General features: G+C 42.7%; 1 protein-coding gene across 3 annotated transcripts in view; it reads right to left on the reverse strand.

Moving 5' to 3' along the window:
- Window positions 1-4,894, reverse strand: part of LAMP3 (lysosome associated membrane protein 3) — a 58,542-nt gene extending 53,648 nt beyond the window's left edge. For all 3 annotated transcript variants that reach the window (XM_017860640.1, XM_017860639.1, XM_017860638.1), the window contains exon 1: window positions 4,591-4,894. In XM_017860640.1, coding sequence (XP_017716129.1) covers window positions 4,591-4,639 — 49 coding nt within the window. In that variant the 5' untranslated portion in view covers window positions 4,640-4,894. The remainder of the gene's footprint in view (window positions 1-4,590) is intronic.
- Between the last annotated feature and the right edge of the window lie 15,020 nt (window positions 4,895-19,914).

Genomic DNA, 19,914 nt, shown 5'->3' on the forward strand with positions numbered 1-19,914 from the left:
GGGATGTTTGGTCCTGTAGAGGTTTAGTCAAGGTCACAGGTTTGTCTGAAGCCTAGAAAGAGGGCAGTGGGGGATGGGCACGATGGCTCACGCCTGTAATCCCAGCACTTCGGGAGGCTGAGGCGGGCAGATCACGAGGTCAGGAGATCGAGACCATCCTGGCTAACATGTTAAAACCCGATCTGTACTAAAAAAAAAAAAATACAAAAATTAGCCAGGCGTGATGGCAGGTGCCTGTAGTCCCAGCTACTCCAGAGGCTGAGGCAGGAGAATGGCGTGAACCTGGGAGGCGGAGCTTGTAGTGAGTCGAGATCACACCACTGCACTCCAGCCTGGGTGACAGAGCGAGATTCCATCTCAAAAAAATAAAATAAAATAAAAATAAAAAAATAAATAAAAGAGGGCAGTGGGCAGAAGCAAGGGCAGGCATAGACCAGACTTTGTCTTGACCCTCCCTCTATTCATAGAACATAGCTTTGGTGTTCACACACCCATCTGCCCACCGCCACCCCAGCCTCTCCTCTCCAGAATTCAGGAGACTTCGCAAACAAGCACCCCAGGGCCTTGATCCATTGCTTGGACTCCACTAGATGGAAATTTGCATGAAGAGGCGTTAGAAGGTTTTGGTTCCCCTACAACCAGTGGGTGTGAGGTGAGTCATTGCCCAGTCCCCTGGGAAAGTCAGTGATTTCACAAGGGATCTTTTCTAGGTATTTTCCTGACAGTCGGTCCCTTCCCAGACAGCGTTTGGTTGGTTTTCCTGCCACACCACTCAACAGTATGTAGGGGTCTCCTCTCAGGCAGGCTCCACACCAGACACCGGGGGTAGGTCTCTGTTCTCAGGGGCACTGCGAGGCAGACACATGAGTAGACCATACTCCTCAGTGTGACTTGTTTTTTGTTTTTGTTTTTGTTTTCTCCTTGAGACAGGGTCTCACTCTGTCACCCAGGTTAGAGTGCAATGGCATGCTCAGGGCTCACTGTAGCCTCAGCTTCCGAGGTTCAAGCAATCCTCCCACCTCAGCCTCCCTAGTAGCTGGGACTACAGGCATGTGCCACCATGCCAAGCTAATTTTTGCATTTTTTGTACAGGGTCTCACCATGTTGCCCAGGCTGGTTTCAAACTCCTAGGATTAAGTGATCTGCCTGCCTCAGACTCCCAAAGTGCTGGGATTACAGGTGTGGGCCACTGTGCCCGACTGACAAGTGTCTTTATCAAATCCCCAGATACTATGAGAGTGTGGGTAGGGTGGGAATCCAAAACAAGGATACATTCTTCAGGCAGACAAGGGAGGAGATGGTTTCCAGACAGGAGGAAGAGGATGTGTAAAGGCATAGAGGCTTCAGAAGTCTTGTATGTCTGGAGAACAGCAAGAGGTCAGCATGACCAGAGCACAGGGATGGTATGGGAAGGGAGGGGTGAGGAGGGGAGACCAGCAGGGAGCAGGCCTGGCAGGCCTTGGAGACTACACTCTGTCTGCAGAGCTCTGAGGAGCACAGTCAGGGAGTCATTGGAGCCCCATGGCCATGTCCAGGTTCAGGGAATCACAGTTTAGCCCCCAGCACCTTTTCTGGCACCTCTAGGGGCAGCAGAAGCGGCTCCAGCAGGGTGCAGCAGAGAGAATCAAGGAAACCCTAGAGCAGAAGGGGCACTAGCCCTGTGACAGACTGCTGGCTGACTATTCCAAAATCCAATCTCTCCTTCTTTCTAACAGAACCTCAAGCTTCAGCTGAGCACTTGTTGCCTGGAATAAAGAGCTCTGTGTCTAAGCCTCCTTTCTAGCTGGGTGGGAGCATATGACTGAGTTTTAGTGAAAGAAGAGAAGTATCAAGATCATGTGGACCTTCTGGGAAGGCTGGGTGAAGGCAGCTCAATCACCTGTGTGGCCTGCCTTTCTATAGCCCTTCTGTTTTTCCCCTTTGACCAACCTGCAACTTGTATGTGATGGCTGGAGCTCCAGCCGACATGTGGAACCATGAGGAGGCCTTGAGGGTAGAAGTCACATACCTATATGTCAGATCCTAATGACAGATCCCCAGTGAAGCACCCCCACACTAGAACTGACCTGAATTTCTCTGGATATGTTTTCACATGAAAGAATAACAAGAACTATTTTGTTTAATCTACTGTTATTTTGGCTTGTCTCTTACGTGTCACTGAACCTAAACTTAACTGATATGAACTTAAATCCCCTCATTTTCTGGAGGGAAAATTTGAGATCAGGGAAGCATGTTGACTGGATAAAGATTACTCAGAGAGTTTACTCAAAAGCTCTGTCTCTCCTAGCAAAACTTTCTGATGATTTTTGCTCATTTCCAATTCAACAAGGATTTCTTGAGCCTATGCATGCAGGGCCATGTGGTACAGTAGTGTAGAGCCTAAACCCCAAGGCCAGACTTCGTTTTTGTTTTGTTTTGTTTGAGACACAGTCCACTATGTTGTCCAGGCTGGTCTCAAACTCCTGGCCTCAAGCGACCTTCCACCTCAGGATCGCAAAGTGCTAGGATTACAGGTGTGAGTCACTGCGCCCAGCCAAAACCAGATGTCTTGAAAGCCAGTCTCAGGAATGCTACTCACTAAATGGAATACCATGAACAATTCCTTAACCTGCCTCTGCCTCAGTACCCTCATCGTAAAATAGGGATTAGAATAGCATCTACTTTTCAGGGTTCTTATGAGACTAAGTAAGTTATAGGTAAGTAGATGTATGAATAAAGCACATAGGTGAGCTGCTATGGGCACAGACTCTGGTTCAAAGCTTGACTCTGTCACCAGCTAGCTATGTGATCATGGGCAAGTTATTTAACCTCTTTGTGCTTCTATTTCCTCACAAGTAAAATGGAGATGATAGCAGTACTTACAAAGCTGTTTTGTGGATTAAAGCACTGAGAACAGTGCCTGGCACGCAGAAAGTGCCAGGAAGCCATGGCCATCATTGTTATTACCATGTGCTGATGAGCCCTGTACTGAGTGAAGAAGGGGCTCACGGTCAGGTTGTGAGGTGAATGGGAAAGGGACTGGAGAGACAAACAGGAGACACGGATGAACATCACTGAACAAAATCACTGCAGTAATTGCTTTCCAGGCACTACCTCATTTGTTTCCCCAGTACTCCTGGCAGAGGATATTATTCTCCCCATATTTTAGTGACGAAACTGAGCACCCGAAAGGTTGGGTGATGTGAACAAGACCTCCCTGCTGGTAAGGGTCAGGGCAAGGGTTTGAATCCAGCTCCGTGCCACCCCTCAAAGGCCATGCAACACTCCACTTCTGAGGAAGAAACCTCTCATGCATCCTTCACCTAGCTTACCTCTGAGAATTTGTAGCTCAGAAAGGAACGGGTAATGTGGGTATTTTCTCTCCACTTACCCTTGAATTGTCAATACTCACTGTGTATTTATTTATTTATTTTTGAGACAGAGTCTCACTTTGTTACCTAGGTTGGAGTGCCGTGGCACCATCTTGGCTCACTGCAACCTCCGCTCTTGGGTTCAAGCAATTCTCCTGCCTCAGCCTCCCAAGTACCTGGGATTACAGGTGCACACCACCGTGCCTGGCTAATTTTTGTATTTTCAGTAGAGGCAGGGTTTCACCATTGGCCAGGCTAGTCTCGAACTCTTGACCTCAAGTGATCCACGGGCCTCGGCCTCCCAAAGTGCTGGGATTGCAGGCGTGGGCCACCGCCCCGGCCTGTCAATATCATTGTGTTTCTGAGTCTATCCACCCATTCAAGGATCGCTCACATACAGGTCACTTTGGGTTACCGCTAGGCTGAGATTGTTTTGCTTTTTTAATAGCTTGCCCTGAGAAGCACAATGATGATTTCCTCTTCTGTCCCCTGAAAGAACCTGAAACTGTAGCCTGAAAGCGTGGCGCAGGGGGAACTGCCTAGGTGAGGGCAGCTGGCACGACCCTTCCCACAGCTTTCCTAACATTCCTAGCATTCGTGTCACAAGCAAAGGCCACCGTGCCCCCTGCTTGAGCATGCTAGCCGGGCGGTGGGGACGGAGGCAGTACTCTCAGGACGTTCGATTAACCAGTAAACTTCATCACAGGAACAGCACCACAGCACCCAAGAGGACTCAATGTCTAGGGGGAAAAGCTTTGGAGAAAGCGGAGGGTCGGAACATAAAATAATCATAAACTCAGCGTCCCAGACGGCATCTGGGATGGGAAGTACAATGATAATTTAAAAAAAAAAAAAAAGTCTTTGACACTCTGTCCTACACCTTTCTGAAATGGCACAATCTGTCAGACCACATCTGATGCAAGGAAGAGCAAGACATGAGCGCTTTTCCCGGATAACAAAGCCAATACTCCCATTCCTAAATCCATCTCTTAAATCCAAGTGACCTCTACAGAGAAGGTGCCCAGAACCCTTTTGGAAGCGAGGGACAGTGTTACTGTCTTTGGGGTTGACACCTGCTCTGAGTAACTCACGGAAAACAAGTTTCAGCAGGGAAGCCCTTGGACGCGCCACACCTCCCTACCCACAGCCGGTCCTGTGGCGCCCGGGACTCCAGAGTGCGTTTAGATGACAGGGGACCGACACGGCAGGGCCACCGCGGGAAGCCCTGCGCGCCACTCACCGGCCAGGGAAGCGAAGAGCACGGCCGCCGCGCTGAGCTGCCGGGGCATGGTGGGCGCTGGGCGAGGTTCTGCAGTGCGCGGCGAGGTCCGGGCAGGCCCCGAACCGGTGCCGGAGAAACCTACCGGTGCCGGAGAGACGAAGCCACCTGCTTATGAGAAGCCGCCGAAAAGCCCGCCCAGGGCCGCTGGGCGTGGAGGGAAACTCCGCCGGCCCCCTCCTCCCCTTATGGAGCCGGGAGGGGCGGGCACGCGGCGCGGCAGCCGGGGGCGGGCCTCTGGGACAGTTTACCGCACGCGCGTAGTCCCGGCAGCGCCGGCCTCCTGCGCTCATACCCTGGGTCTCCTCTTTTCTTTTTCTTTCTTTTTGAGACGAAGTCTCGCTCTGTCGCCCAGAGAGTGCAGTGGCGCGATCTCGGCTCACCACAACCTCCGCCTCCCGGGTTCAAGCGATTCTCCTGCCTCAGCCTCCGCAGTAGCTGGGATTACAGGCGCCCACCACCAGGCCCGGCCAATTTTTTGTATTTTTAGTAGAGATGGGGTTTCACCGTGTTGGCCAAGCTGGTCTCAAACTCCTGACGCCAGGTGATCCGCCCGCCTCAGCTTCCCAAAGAGCTGGGATTACAGGCGTTAGCCAGTGTGCCTGGCCCCAGGTGGTTTTACAGACCAGAAATTCCTGGAACAAAAAACACGCAATATCTTTTTTGTTTGTTTGTTTGTTTGTTTGTTTGTTTGAGTCAGGGTCACGCTCTGTCACCCAGGCTGGAGTGCAGTGGCATGATCTCGGCTCCCTGAAACTTCTACCTCCTGGCCTCAAGCGAGTCTCCCACCTCAGCCTCCTGAGTAGCTGGGACCAAAGGCACATGCCACCACGCCCAGCTATTTTATTTTATTTTATTTTTATTTTATTCTTTTATTTTATTAAGCTTATGTAGAGAGGAGGTCTTGCTGTGTTGCCCAGGCTGGTCTCGAGTTCCTGGCCTCAAACGATCCTCCCGCGTTAGCCAACCATTGGGATTAAGGTGTGAGCCAGGGCCCACGGCTCAACATCGCTGACAGGCAGCCTTTTAATGTCTTATCTCCCTCCTCTATTAATTAAACGATGTTTTGACAGGGCTTGAGCCCCAGTGGGGAATACACATTAAGGGGAATACACATTAAGTGGGGAATACACATTAATATATTAGGAGACTTTCCTTATCATTGGATTGAGGGCTTTCAGCCTAGCCTCAAATTATTTTCTGAAAAATAACTTTGGCTACAACTATTTTATCTTACTATGTTGCTCCAAACACTCTAATCAAGTACACTTAACCAAAGCTTGCAGTGCGTTTCAGAATGGAATTTTTATGGTGAAAGGTGAGGGTTAACTTGTGCCAGTCAACCTAATTTCAGCAACTACCTGCTTTCTGATCTTTGAGACCGTTTATTCAAAAGACAAGTGGGTATAGACTGGTGCCAGGCACTCGTCTTATTCTATTTAAGTGCCATAGCCACTCTGTGTGGACACCGTTGTTATTATTGCTGCCCCATTTCGCAGATGGAGAAACTAAGCACAAAGAAGGGAGTTGCCCCAGTCCCTTAGATAATAAATACAGAAACTGGGCCATAAATCCTGTCTGCCTTGAGAGTGTAGGATTTTAAGCACTGTGCCATTGTAACTGAAGAGGTGTTTACAACTAGAATATAATATATGCTTTTAAGTTGCTTACTGCCTAGTTGAGAGAAATTTGTTAATATACAACAATATCTAGAGAGTGACTGATCAATTATTTACTACTCAGAGCCACACTAGATGAGGAATGGGATAGTGAAGGAGATGGCTTCATGGTGGTTTGCTCTCCAATCTTCTTCTTCAACATTGTTTTCACTATTCTAAGTTCTCTGCATTTCCGTATTAATTTTAGAATCGTTTTGCCAATTTCTACCAAAAATCCAACTGAGATTTTTATTAGGATTGCGTTAAATCTGTAGGTAAATTCAAGAAGATTTGACATCGCAACAATATTGAGTCTTCTGATTATAAACATGGTATATCTCTCCATTTATTTAGGTCTTTTGTATTTTTTCCCCAGATTTCTCAAATACTGTTTCAAGTTTGGCCCTAAGTATTTCATATTTTTGATGCTATTATAAGTGGCATTAAAATTGTTTTAAATTTCTGATTTTGCAGTACTAGTACAGTCATAGGTAGTTTAACAACAGGAATATGTTCTGAGAAATGCGTCATTTAGTGAGTTCATTGTTGTGTGAACAAACAAACCTAGATGACATCGCCTGCTACACACCTAGGGTATATGGGAAGGCCTATCACTGCTGGGCTACAAATCTGTACAACATGGTACTGTACTGAATGCTACAGGCAATTGTAAGATAATAGTCTTTGTATATCTAAACAGGTCTAAACATAGAAAAGTTTCAGTAAAAATACAGTATAAAAGATAGAAAGTGGCACACCTAATAGAGGGCACGTACCATGAATGGAGCTTACAGGGCTGGAAGTTGCTGTGGGTGAGTCAGTGAGTGGCGAGTAAATACAGAGGCCTAGGACATTACTGTACACTACTACAGGATTTATAAATACTGTACACTTAGGCTACAACACACTTACTTTAAAAATTTTCCTTTCTTCAATAATGAGTTAACCTCCACTTACTATAATTTTGACTTTATAAACTTTTAATTTTAAAAAACTTTTGATTCTTTTATAACAACACAGCTTAAAAGACAAACACATTATATGGCTGTATAACAGTATTTTCTTTCTCTATATCCTTATTCTATAAGTTTTTTTCTATTTTAACAATTTTTTAAAACTTTTACAACTTTTTTTTTTTTTTTTTTTTTTGAGATGGAGTCTCGCTCTGTCGCCTGGCTGGTGTACAGTGGCACCATCTCGGCTCACTGCAACATCTGCTTCCTGGGTTCAAGGGAGTCTCCTGCCTCAGCCTCCTGAGTAGCTGGGACTACAGGCACCCACCACACCCACCTAGTTTTTGTATTTTTAGTAGAGACAGGGGTTCACCATGTTGGCCAGAATGGTCTTGATCTCTTGATCTTGTGATCCACCCGCCTCGGCCTCCCAAAGAGCTGGGATTACAGGCATGAGCCACCACGCCCGGCCACAGTTTTTTTTTGTTGTTAAAAATGAAGACACACACACACACACACACACACATGCCTAAGCCTACACGGGGTCAGGATCATCAATATCACTGTCTTCCACCTCTACATCTTGTCCCAGTGGAAGGTCTTCAAGGGCAGTAACATCCATAGAGCGGTCATCTCCTGTGATAAAAATGCTTTCTTCTGGAATATCTCCTGAAGGACCTGCCTGAGACTGTTTTACAGTTAATTTTTTTTTGTAAGTAGAAGGAATACTCTCAAAGTAATGACAAAACATAATATAGTAAATATAGACACCAGTAACATAGTTGTTTATCAAGTATTATGTACTGTATATAATTGTATGTGCTACACTTTTATACGACTGGCAGTACAATCTTAGTTTCTCACCACAAGTGATGCCCTCTCCACTTTGACATCATGACGGTTACAACATCAGTAGGTGATAGAAATTTTTCAGCCCCATTATAATCTTATCGGACCACCATTATACATGTGGTCAGTCATTGACTGAAATATGGTTATGTGATGCATGACTGTATATGTATAAATACAATTTATTTTTGCATGCTAATCTCATATCCTGCAATCTTGCTAAACTCACTTTTTAGTTCTAGTCATTTTTCCTGGTAAACTCCACTGGATTTTCTATATAGTCTATTATATCTATGAATAAAGACAGTTTCACTCTTTACTTTCCAATTTGGACGTTTTTATTTCTTTTCTTGTCGAAAAGCCTTCTGTTGAGGCTTGAACCTCCAGGACATTGTGAAATAGCAGCTATGAGAGTAGAAATAGCAGCCATGAGAGTAGAAATGTGTTTTGTTTCTGATTTGAGGAGGAAAGCATACTTTGGCTGTTAAATGTGATGTTAGCACTAGGTATTTCATAGATGCTGTTTATCGGATTGATAATGTTCCTCCTATTCCTAAATTTCTGAGAATTTTTCAAGAAAGGGATGTTGGATTTTATTTAATTTTTTTCTGTATATATTGGGATGATTACACGGTTTTTCATTTTGATCTGTTAATATTGTGACTTGTATTAATTTTTAAATATGAAATCAACCTGCATTTCAGGGAGAATACCACTCATTCATGATTTAGGGTCATTTTATATATTGCTGGACTGTTTTGTAAAATCGTGTTATGAATTTTTGTATATATGCTTGTGACTGACATTGATCTGTCATGTTCCTTTTTTTTTAACAGCTTTGTCTGGAAGTAATACTGACCTCAGGAATTAATTGGAAAGTACTTCTTACTCTTCAATTTTTTTAGAGGGATATGCCAAAATTTGTATTACTTCCTTAATGTTTTATAAAATTCCTTTGTGAAAACGTATAGTTCTGGGTGGGGGGTTCTTTGTGGGAAGATTTTAAGTATAAATTCAATGTATTTAATAGATATAGGGCTATTGAGGTTATCCATTTCTCCTTGAGTGAGCTTTGCTAGGTGTATAAGATAGGAAGAAAACTGTTTCTCCCACACTTGCCCTCAAGACTCAATACAAAATATATGTCTTCTGGTCACCAAGATGCGCGGGATTTCTTTCCACCAACAACCAGTTCTACAGTGAACACCAATTAGGTATCCCATAATTCAATTCAATTCTGACACTATTTACCTGGAGTTAGAGTTTGATCCCACAAGTTAAGGGCTCCACCCCACAAGACTGCCTGTCACTTCAGACACCAATTAAAAGTAGCAGGTTGTCACCTATACTTCTGACTGACTGGCTATAGATTGGGATTCCCACTATACTCTCTTTGGGTTCTATTAATTTGCTAGGAAGGCTTACAGAACTCAGGGCAACACTTACTTACATTTGCTGGTTTATTATGAAGGATAATACAAAAAATACAGATGAACAGCCAGATGGAAGAGACACACAGGGCAAGGTATAAGAGAAGGGGTAAGGAGCTTCCACGCCCTCCCTGGGATTGTCACCTTCCCAGTACCTCCACACACTCAGCAACCCAGAAGCTCTCTAAACGTGTCCTTTTGGGTTTTAATGGGCTTCATTATGTAGGGATGACTGATTAAATCACTGGCCATTGGTTATCTACTTAACCTTCAGCCCCTCTTCCCTCCCCAGAGGTAATGGGGAGGGGCTGAAAGTTCCAACCCTCTAATTACATGTTTGGTTCCCCTAGCAACCAATTCCCATCCTGAGGCAATCCAGGGTCCCACCAAGAATATCCTCATTAGGACAAAAGGTACCCCTCTTACCTTGGAAATTCCAAGAGATTTAGGAACTCTGTTTCAGGAACCAGGGTCAAAGACCAAATATTAAAACAAAAGATTATCCTAGAACTCTTATATATAAGGATTTTAGGAGCTCTGTCTTAGAAACTGGGACAGAGACCAAAGAAATATTATTGTATCACACTATCACAGTTTATTATTTTCAAAAAAAGTTGTTTTCTGGCTGGTACAGTGGCTCATGCCTATAATCCAAGCACTTTGGGAGGCCAAGGTGGGAGGGTCACTTGAGGCCAGAAGTTCAAGTCCAGCCTGGACAACACAGGGAGACCTTATCATTATTAAAACATTTTAAAAATTAGCTGGGCATGATGGCACATACCTGTAGTCCCAGCTACTTGGGAGGCTGAAGCAGAAGGATTGCTTGAGCCTGGGAGGTAGAGACTAGTGAGCTGCAATCACACTACTGCACTCTTGCCTGGGTGACAAAGCCAGACCCTGTGTCTAAAAACAAGAAAAGAAGTCAGGGCGCGGTGGCTCACACCTGTAATTCCAGCACTTTGGGAGGCTGAGGCGGGTGGATCACGAGGTCAGGAGATCGAGACCATCCTGGCTAACGTGGCGAAACCTCATCTCTACTAAAAAAATGCAAAAAAATTAGCCGGACATGGTGGCGGGGGCCTGTAGTCCCAGTTACTCGGGAGGCTGAGGCAGGAGAATGACATGAACCTGGGAGGCAGAGCTTGCAGTGAGCTGAGATCACGCCACTGCATTCCAGCCTGGACAACAGAGCGAGACTCCATCTCTAAAAAAAAAAAGAGAAGAGAAAAAATAAGTTTTTTCTTTCAACTAAGTTGTTGGATTTATTAGCATAAAGCTGTTCATAGCAATCCCTTATTTGTCTTATAATATCTGTAGTATAGGTAGTGATGTCACTTCTTTTATTACTAATGTTAATAATTTGTATTTTCTCTCTTATTTCCCTGATAATATTAATAATTTGTGTTTTCTCTCTTTTTTCCCTGATAAGTCTGGCTAGAGGTTGATCAATTCTATTCATGTTTTCAAAAACAACAAAATTTCATTTCATCAAGTTCCTTCATTGTTCTTATATTTTCTGTTTTATTCATTTCTACTTGATCTTTATTATTTTCTTCCTTCTACTTAACTTGTGTTTTATTTGCTCCTCTTTTAATAGTTTTTAAAGGTGGAAGTTGCCTGCATAATCCCAGCACTTTAGGAGGCCGAGGTGGGAGGGTCACCTGAAGTCAGGAGCTTGAGATTAGCCTGGCCAACATGTGAAACCCCATCTGTACTAAAAATACAAAAATTAGCCAGATGTGGTGGTGGGCACCTGTAATCCCAGCTACTTGGGAGGCTGAGGCAGGAGAATCGCTTGAACCCGGGAGGTGGAGGTTGCAGTGACCTGAGATTGCGCCATTGCACTCCAGCCTGGGCAACATGAGCGAGATTCTATCCTGAAAAAAAAAAGAAAAGAAAAAGAAAGATGGAAGTTGAGGCCAGTGGTTTAAAATATTTCTTCCTCTCTAATAAACAGGTTTACTGTTATGAACTTCCCTCTAATTACTACTTTAGCTGGATCCCACAAGTTTTAATATGCTTTCATTTTCACATAATTAGAAATACTTCCTAATTGCCTTTTGCTATCTCCTTGACTCATGGTTATTTAAAATAGCATTATTTCATTTTCAAACACATAGGTTTTTTTTTTTTGAGACGGAGTCTCGCTCTGTCGCCCAGGCTGGAGTGTAGTGGCACGATCTCAGCTCACTGGAAGCTCCGCCTCCTGGGTTTAGGCCATTCTTCTGCCTCAGCCTCCCGAGTAGCTGGGACTACAGGCGCCCGCCACCTCGCCCGGCTAGTTTTTTGTATTTTTTAGTAGAGACGGGGTTTCACCATGTTAGCCAGGATGGTCTCGATCTCCTGACCTCGTGATCCGCCCGTCTCGGCCTCCCAAAGTGCTGGGATTACAGGCTTGAGCCACCGCGCCCGGCCCAAACACATAGTTTTCCAGATATCTTTTATTGATTTTTAATTCCACTGTGATTGAAAACATAATTATAGGATTTAGCTCTTATAAATTTATTGAGATTTGTTTTTTGACCAAGACTGTGGTTGGTTCCATTAGTTTCCAGAACTGATGTAACAAAGTGCCACAGACTGGGTAGCTTAAACCACAGACATTTGCTTTCTTATAATTCTGGAGACTAGACACGTGACATCAAAGTGTCAGCTGGGTTGGTTATTTCTTTCCTTTTTTTTTTTTTTCTTTTTGAGACAGAGTCTCTTTCTGTCACCCAGGCTTGGATGCAGTGGTGCAATCTCGGCTCATTGCAACTTCCGCCTCCCAGGCTCACGCGATTCTCCTGCCTCAGCCTCCCAAGTAGCTGGGATTACAGGTGCCCATCACTGCACCTGGCTAATTTTGTATTTTTAGTAGAGATGGGGGTTTCACCATGTTGGCCAGGTTGATCTCGAACTCCTGACCTCAGGTAATCTACCCACCTCGGCCTCCCAAAGTACTGGGATTACAGGCATGAGCCACTGCGCCCGGCCTGGGTTCTTTCTAAGGCCTCTCTCCTTGGCTAGTAGACACCTTTGTCTCACATGGTCATCCCTCTGTGCATGCCTGTCTGTCCTCATCTCCTCTTCTTATAAGGACATTAGTCATGTAGGATTAGTGTCTACTCTTTGAACTCATTTTACCTCTTAAAGACCCTATCTCCAAATATAGTCATATTCTGAGATACTTGGGGTTAAGACTTGTATTAGTCCATTTTCATGCTGCTGATAAAGACATACCTGAGACTGGGAAGAAAAAGAGGTTTAATTGGACTTACAATTCCACATGGCTGGGGAGGCCTCAGAATCATGGTGGGAGGCGAAAGGGACTTTTTACATGGTGGTGGCAAGAGAAAATGAGGAAGAAGCAAAAGTGGAAACCCCTGATAAACCCATCAGATCTCATGAGACTTATTCCCTATCATAAGAATAGCACGGGAAAGACCAGCCCCCATGAATAAATTACCTCTCCCTGTGTCCCCCCAACAATATGTGGAGATTCTGGGAGATACAATTCAAATTGAGATTTGGGTGGGAACACAGCCAAACCATATCATTCTGTCCCTGGTCCCTCCAAATCTCATGTCCTCACATTTCAAAACCAATCATGTCTTTCCAACAGTCCCCCAAAGTCTTAACTCATTTCAGCATTAACCTAAAAGTCCAGAGTCCAAAGTCTCATCTGAGATAAGGCCTTCCACCTATGAGCCTGTAAAATCAAAAGCAAGCTAGTTACTTCCTAGATACAATGGGGGTACAGGTATTGGGTAAATAAAGCCATTCCAAATGGGAGAAATTGGCCAAAGCAAAGGGGTTACAGGGCCCATGCAAGTCTGAAATCTAGTGAGACAGTCAAATTTTAAAGCTCCGAAATGATTTCCTTTGACTCTAGGTGTCACATCCAGGTCACACGGATGCAAAAGGTAGGTTCCCATGGTCTTGGGCAGCTCCACCCCTGTGGAGGTACAGCCTCCCTCCAAGCTGCTTTCATGGACTGGCGTTGAGTGTCTGCAGCTTTTCCAGGTGCACAGTGCAAGCTGTCAGTGGATCTACCATTCTGGGGTTTGGAGGACGATGGCCCTCTTCTCACAGCTGCACTAGGCAGTGCCCCGATAGGGACTCTGTGTGGGGGCTCTGATCCCACATTTCCCTTCTACATTGCCCTAAGAGGTTCTCCATGAGGGCCCCGCGTTTGCAGCAAACTTTTGCCTGGGCATCCAGGCATTTCCATACATCTTCTGAAATCTAGGCAGAGGTTCCCAAACCTTAATTCTTGACTTCTGTGCACCCACAGGCTCAACACCACATGGAAGCTGCCAAGACTTGGGGCTTCCACCCTCTGAAGCCACAGCCCAAGCTATACAATGGCCCCTTTCAGCCACAGCTGGAGCAGCTGGGACACAGAGCACCAAGTCCCTAGGCTGCACACAGCACGGGGACCCTGGGCCTGGCCCACAAAACCCCTTTTTCCTCCTGGGCCTCCAGGCCTGTGATGGGACAGGCTGCAGTGAAAGTCTCTGACATGGCCTGGAGACATTTCCCCATGGTCTTGGGGATTCACATTAGGCTTCTCGCTACTTATACAAATTTCTGCAGCCAGCTTGAATTTCTCCCCAGAAAATGGGTTTTTCTTTTCTGTCACATAATGAGGCTGCACATTTTCTAAACTTTTATGCTCTGCTTCCGTCATAAAACTGAATTCCTTTAACAGCACCCAAATCACCTCTTGAATGTTTTGCTGCTTAGAAATTTTTTCCGCCAGATACCCTAAATCATCTCGCAAGTTCAAAGTTCCACAAATCTCTAGGGTGGGGCAAAATGCTGCCAGTCTCTTTGCTAAAACGTAACAAGAGGCACCTTTTCTCCAGTTCCCAACAAGTTCCTCGTCTCCATCTGAGACCACCTCAGCCTGGATCTTAATGTCCATATTGCTATCAGCATTTTGGGCAAAACCATTCAACAAGTCTCTAGGAAGTTCCAAACTTTCCCACATATTCCTGTCTTCTTCTGAGCCCTTCAAACTGTTCCAGTCTCTGCCTGTTACCCAATTCCAAAGTTGTTCCACATTTTCAGGTATCTTCAGCAACATACCACTCTACTGGTAGCAATTTACTGTATTAGTTCATTTTCACACTACGGATAAAGACATACCTGAGACTGGGAAGGAAAAGAGGTTTAATTGGATTTACAGTTCCACATGGCTGGGGAGGCCTCAGAATCATGGTGAGAGGCGAAAGGCACTTCTTACATGGTGGCGGCAAGAGAAAATGAGGGAGAAGCAAAAGCAGAAACCCCTGATAAACCCATCAGATCTCGTGAGACTTATTCACTATCACGAGAATAGCATGGGAAAGACTGGCTCCCATGATTCAATTACCTACCCCTGGGTCCCTCCCACAACACACAGGAATTCTGGGAGATACAATTTAAGTTGAGATTTGGGTAGAGATACAGTCAAACCATATCAAGACTTCTACATATGAATTTTGGAGGGACACAATTTAACTCATAATAGTGGGCTGTCTTGTTAAATGTTCTGTGTGCGTTTGAGAAGAATGTGTGTATTCTTTCATTGTTGGATTCAGGGACCTATAAATGTTAATTAGGTTAAACTAATTGATAGTATGGTTCAAGAACAAATGGTATCAACTTAGGAAGGTTTAACTTACGATTTTTCAACTTTACAATGGTGTGAAGTCTGTATGCATTCAGTAGAAACTATACTGTGAATTTTTCTCTTTTCCCAAGTTACTACTATGGGATCAGATACTCTCTCACGATTCTGGGCAGTGGCAGCAAGCCTCAGCTTCCAGTCAGTCACTCAATCCCAGGGGTAAACGACTGATACAGCCATTCTGTTTTTCATTTTTAGCAAAGTACTCAATATATTACATGACACACTCAAAACTTTATTCTAAAACAAGTTTTGTATTAGATGATTTGCCCAGCTGTAGGCTAACGTTAAGTGTTCTGAGCACATTTAAGGTAGGTTATACTATGCTATGATGTTTGGTAGGTAAGGTAAATTTAATGCATTTTCGACTTAGAATATTTTCAGCCTCCCAAGTAGCTGGGACCACAGGTGTGTGGCACCATGTGTGGCTAATTTTTTGTAAAGACAAGGTCTCACTATGTTGCCCAAGTTGCCCTCAAAATCCTGACCTCAAGTGATCCTTCCACTTTGGTCTCCCAAAGTGCGATTACAGGTGTGACTCACCACACCTGGCTGTGTTGTCATACATTTTAATTCTTTATAAATTAGAAACTTCATAACACATTGTTCTTATTTAAAATTTAAACAATTATCTTTAAATATGCATAATATATATGTATATAAACATATTATATTAATATATATATATCTATATACTCATCATATTTACCTATGTGCCTATATAAACATATAGTTTTATTAATTTATAAATACTAAACATATAAATTCTATATATTATCATATAATATATACAATACATAAATTATATAAAAAATATAATTATTAACATTGATCTACGTCCATATGTATACCTTTCATATAAATATATAACATAGTTTACTATATAATATAATAATATATTTAATATTATATATAATATATTCTAAATGTTATATACAATATAACTATATAATATATGTTATTTATAGATTATTACATATTAATATTAATGTATATTTAAGATAATTGTTTAAATTTAAAGAAAATGTGTTACTTATGTTATTTATGTGTTATTTGTTCTTATATAAATTTTATAACATATAAATATATAATATATAAATATATAATACATATAAATATACATATATGGGAGAAAAGCTTTTATACTTACTCATGTGATTACCCTTTCTTGCAGTCTTTATTACTTTGTTTAGATCCTTGGGATTTTTGTTGCTATGGTGACCTTAAGTAAACCAGGCACTTCAAATCTTACCTTGTGTTTAGGATACGGACTTGTTTGCCCAGGGGTTTTCCCTAATGTCTGCTTCATCTTCAATTTTAGGTCTTCTCCGCTGTCTGTCAGTTTCTTTCTCCATACACTTGTAGCTCTCCCAGGAGTATTCCATCATTAATTGTTAGTCAGTGCTTGTTAGCGGGGCGGTGGGGACAGAGAGGTGAGGCGCTTGGTTGTGATTCTCAGTTCTGATTCCTGCAGGTGCTCTGTCCCTGGGTCTTGAAGGGTATGACCAAGTGTCTCTGTCCCTCCCCAAAACAGCAGTTTTGGGCTCAGCACATATTCCTGCCCCTTTCCCAGAATCAGAGGGATTTTGTTGTTGTTGTTGTTTTAGTTTTTAAGTTTTGTTACTTTTTCTCCAGCTGTGTTGGATGTACCAGCCCCCTGGAGTGGCAGTGTTTGTTACCCTTCCTCTAGGCTTTTAAGGCCTTTGTAGGAGAAATGGGGCAATAGCATCTGAACGTGGTTTTGTGTCTCTCTTGTAGCGACTGATATTCTCCGCCCCTAGGTCTATGCCCGGAAGGATGCTTTCTCAGGACTCTTGTTGGTCTTTTTTTTTGTTAGTGCTCAGTGAGATACTTTGAGAAAAGTCTGCAAGTGGATGCAAATTTTCCTTATTATCTGTGGCTCTTGGGGTTTCTATTTTCTCTTGCAAACCTACACTGGACCATTAAAGATTTTAGCTTAATTCTTCCTTCCAGTAGTATGGCTGTACCTGCCACAGGTAAGCAAGTGCTTGAGTCTCATCTCTCTGTGAATGGGAATCTCTCATCTCTCCGAGAATGGGAATTCTCACACTTGCAAGGTGCTTTCTAGCTTTCTACATCTCAAGCAGAAGATATTATTTTTAACAATGCATAAAGTTCCATTGTGCATCAGTACAATACTAGCCAGCTTTTTATTGTTGATATTATATTTGTAATCCATTATTGCTTAGCAAACTATCCCTAAACTCAGCAGCTTAAAACATTTATTATCTCATTGTCCTCTGGTAATGAATTCAAGAGTGTCTTAGCTGGGGTGTTCTGACTCTGGGTCTCTCACGAGGCTTCAGTGAAGATATCAGCTGGAGTCGAAATCATGTGAAGCCTTGACAAGTGCTGGAGAATCCACTTTCAAGCTGGCTCATTCACATGGCTGTTGGCAGGAGGCTTCAGTTCCTGCCACGTGGGTCTCTCCACAGTATTACTTGAGTGTCCTCTCAACATGGCAACTGGCTTCTTCCCCAGTGAGTAATCCAGGAAAGAGAACAAGGAGGAAGTCAAAACACCTTTTATAACCCAGTCTTAAAAGTCTGTTGGCATCACTTCCACAGTATTCTTCCTATTTGTTAGAATCACACTCACAGGGCAGGTAATTTGACTCTCCTTTTTGAAGGGAGGAGTATCAATTTGAGGATAAATTTTGATACTACCACAGACATTTAAGTTGCACCCCAAACTTGTTTTCTATGAAAAGTAATGTTAAGATGAACACCTGTACATACATATTTTTGTTCATTTGTATACCATTAAAATATGTTTCTAGAAGTGGAATTGTTAGATCAAACTATGAACATATTTTAAAATTTTGATAGTATTGAAAATTTTCTTCTAAAAAGCTAATACTAATTTATACTCTCACCAACAGTGTATAATAGTTCTGGTTTTTCTTTTTTAAAAAAATTTATTTATTATGTTTTTTGAGACGGAGTTTCACTCTTGTAGCCCAGGCTGGAGTGCAGTGGCATGATCTCTGCCCACTGCAACCTCTGCCTCCCAGATTCAAGTGATTCTCCTGCTTCAGACTCCCAAGTGGCTGGGATTATAGGCGTTCACCACCACGCCCAGCTAATTTTTGTATTTTTAGTAGAGACAAGGTTTCACCATTTTGGCCAGGCTGGTCTCGAACTCCTGACCTCAGATGATCCAACCATCTTGGCCTCCCAAAGTGCTGGGATTACAGGTGTGAGCCACCGCGCCCAGCTTGGTTTTTCTTTTTAATTACAATTTTTATTTATTTATTTATTTATTTATTGTAGAGATTGGATCTCGCTACGTTGCCTAGGCTGGTCTCAAACTCCCAGCCTCAAGCAATCCTTCCAGCTTGGTCTCTCAAAGTGCTGGAATGACAGGCATGAGCCACCATGTCCAACCTCAGTTCTAGTTTTTCTATATTCTCTTCAATGCCGTGTATTATCAATTTTAAATATTGTACAATCCGATAGTGAAAAAGATACTGCATTGTTTTCATATGTTTATTGGATTTCGAGTTTCTTTTCCTGTATATAGTCATGTCTTGCCCATTTAAAAATTGTTATTGATTCGTAAAAGTTATTTATATTTCAAGGAAATTAGTCTATTGTCATATGTTTTGAAAATGTATCTTTTGAATTTTTACATGTTTTTTCTTCCTATACATAAGATTTTGCTTCTGACATATCGCACGTATTAAGATTTTCCTTTGTAGCTTCTGGTTTTAGTTTTTGCTTGGAAAGATTTTTCTCAAGGTTAATTTTTAAATGTTTTGACGTTCATAATTTCTTTAAGTCACATCTTTAAATAACATGAATTATCTTAAGGGCTGCGGTAAAACCTATTCTTATCATTTTCAATATTGCTAGCCAGTGGTCCTCAAACCATTTTCATGTATAATTTATCTTTTTTATTCAGAACTAATTTGAAATGTATTTTTTCGTACTCTAAATTCTGAGATGTATTTGGGTCCATTTAAAGATTCTCTGTTCCTTTTATGTTTGTTTATCCCTATAGTATGTGTCTTCTGGAAAATTAAAAAATTATATAAACCTGTAATTTTTGTTACTTTAATAGCCATATATGAAAGTTTCTTTATATGTAAAATCTGCTGTCAGATTAAAGATGCAAGTGATACATATTTTATAGATAATTTGTGAAACTATGTTTTATAAAGCTTTCTGTCTTCACATTATGACATGGAACCAGAACTCAAGAGGTACTTGATACATATAGGCTGAGTAAACAAATGCTAGTGTGATACTGATACTGGCCCAGGAGTTGGAAGACCTGGATTCCAGTCGCCGCCTTCCTGCAGGCTGGCTGGGTGACACTGATACATGGTAATAAAGTTTAGGTTGGGCAATGGCCTCCTAGCTAGGTTCCCAACTCCCTTATGGGTTAGCATGACCATGCAACAAAGCTTTCATCAAAAGAGTAGAAGAGAAGGTGTTATGTACCATGTGCAGAATGGGCTTTAAAACATTGCTTATGCAAACTTCCAAACTCTTTCCCCTTCTTCAGAGCTGGAAATCAGATATTTCTGAGATGTACTTTTGACTGCAGCCAATGTTGATTAGAGACAAAGACAGCATTCTAGGACAGTGGAAAAATGAACTGCAAGGAACGTGGGACCCAAAATGGTTGTGCAAAGCAGAGCAGCCTGCATACCCAGCCTGGACTGACTTACAAGACAGAAATATCCTTTTTTTTTTTTTTTTTTTTTTTTTTTT

This window comes from Rhinopithecus bieti, unplaced genomic scaffold, assembly GCF_001698545.2.
Source record: "Rhinopithecus bieti isolate Rb0 unplaced genomic scaffold, ASM169854v2 scaffold_55189, whole genome shotgun sequence".
Taxonomy (NCBI): Eukaryota; Metazoa; Chordata; class Mammalia; order Primates; family Cercopithecidae; genus Rhinopithecus; species Rhinopithecus bieti.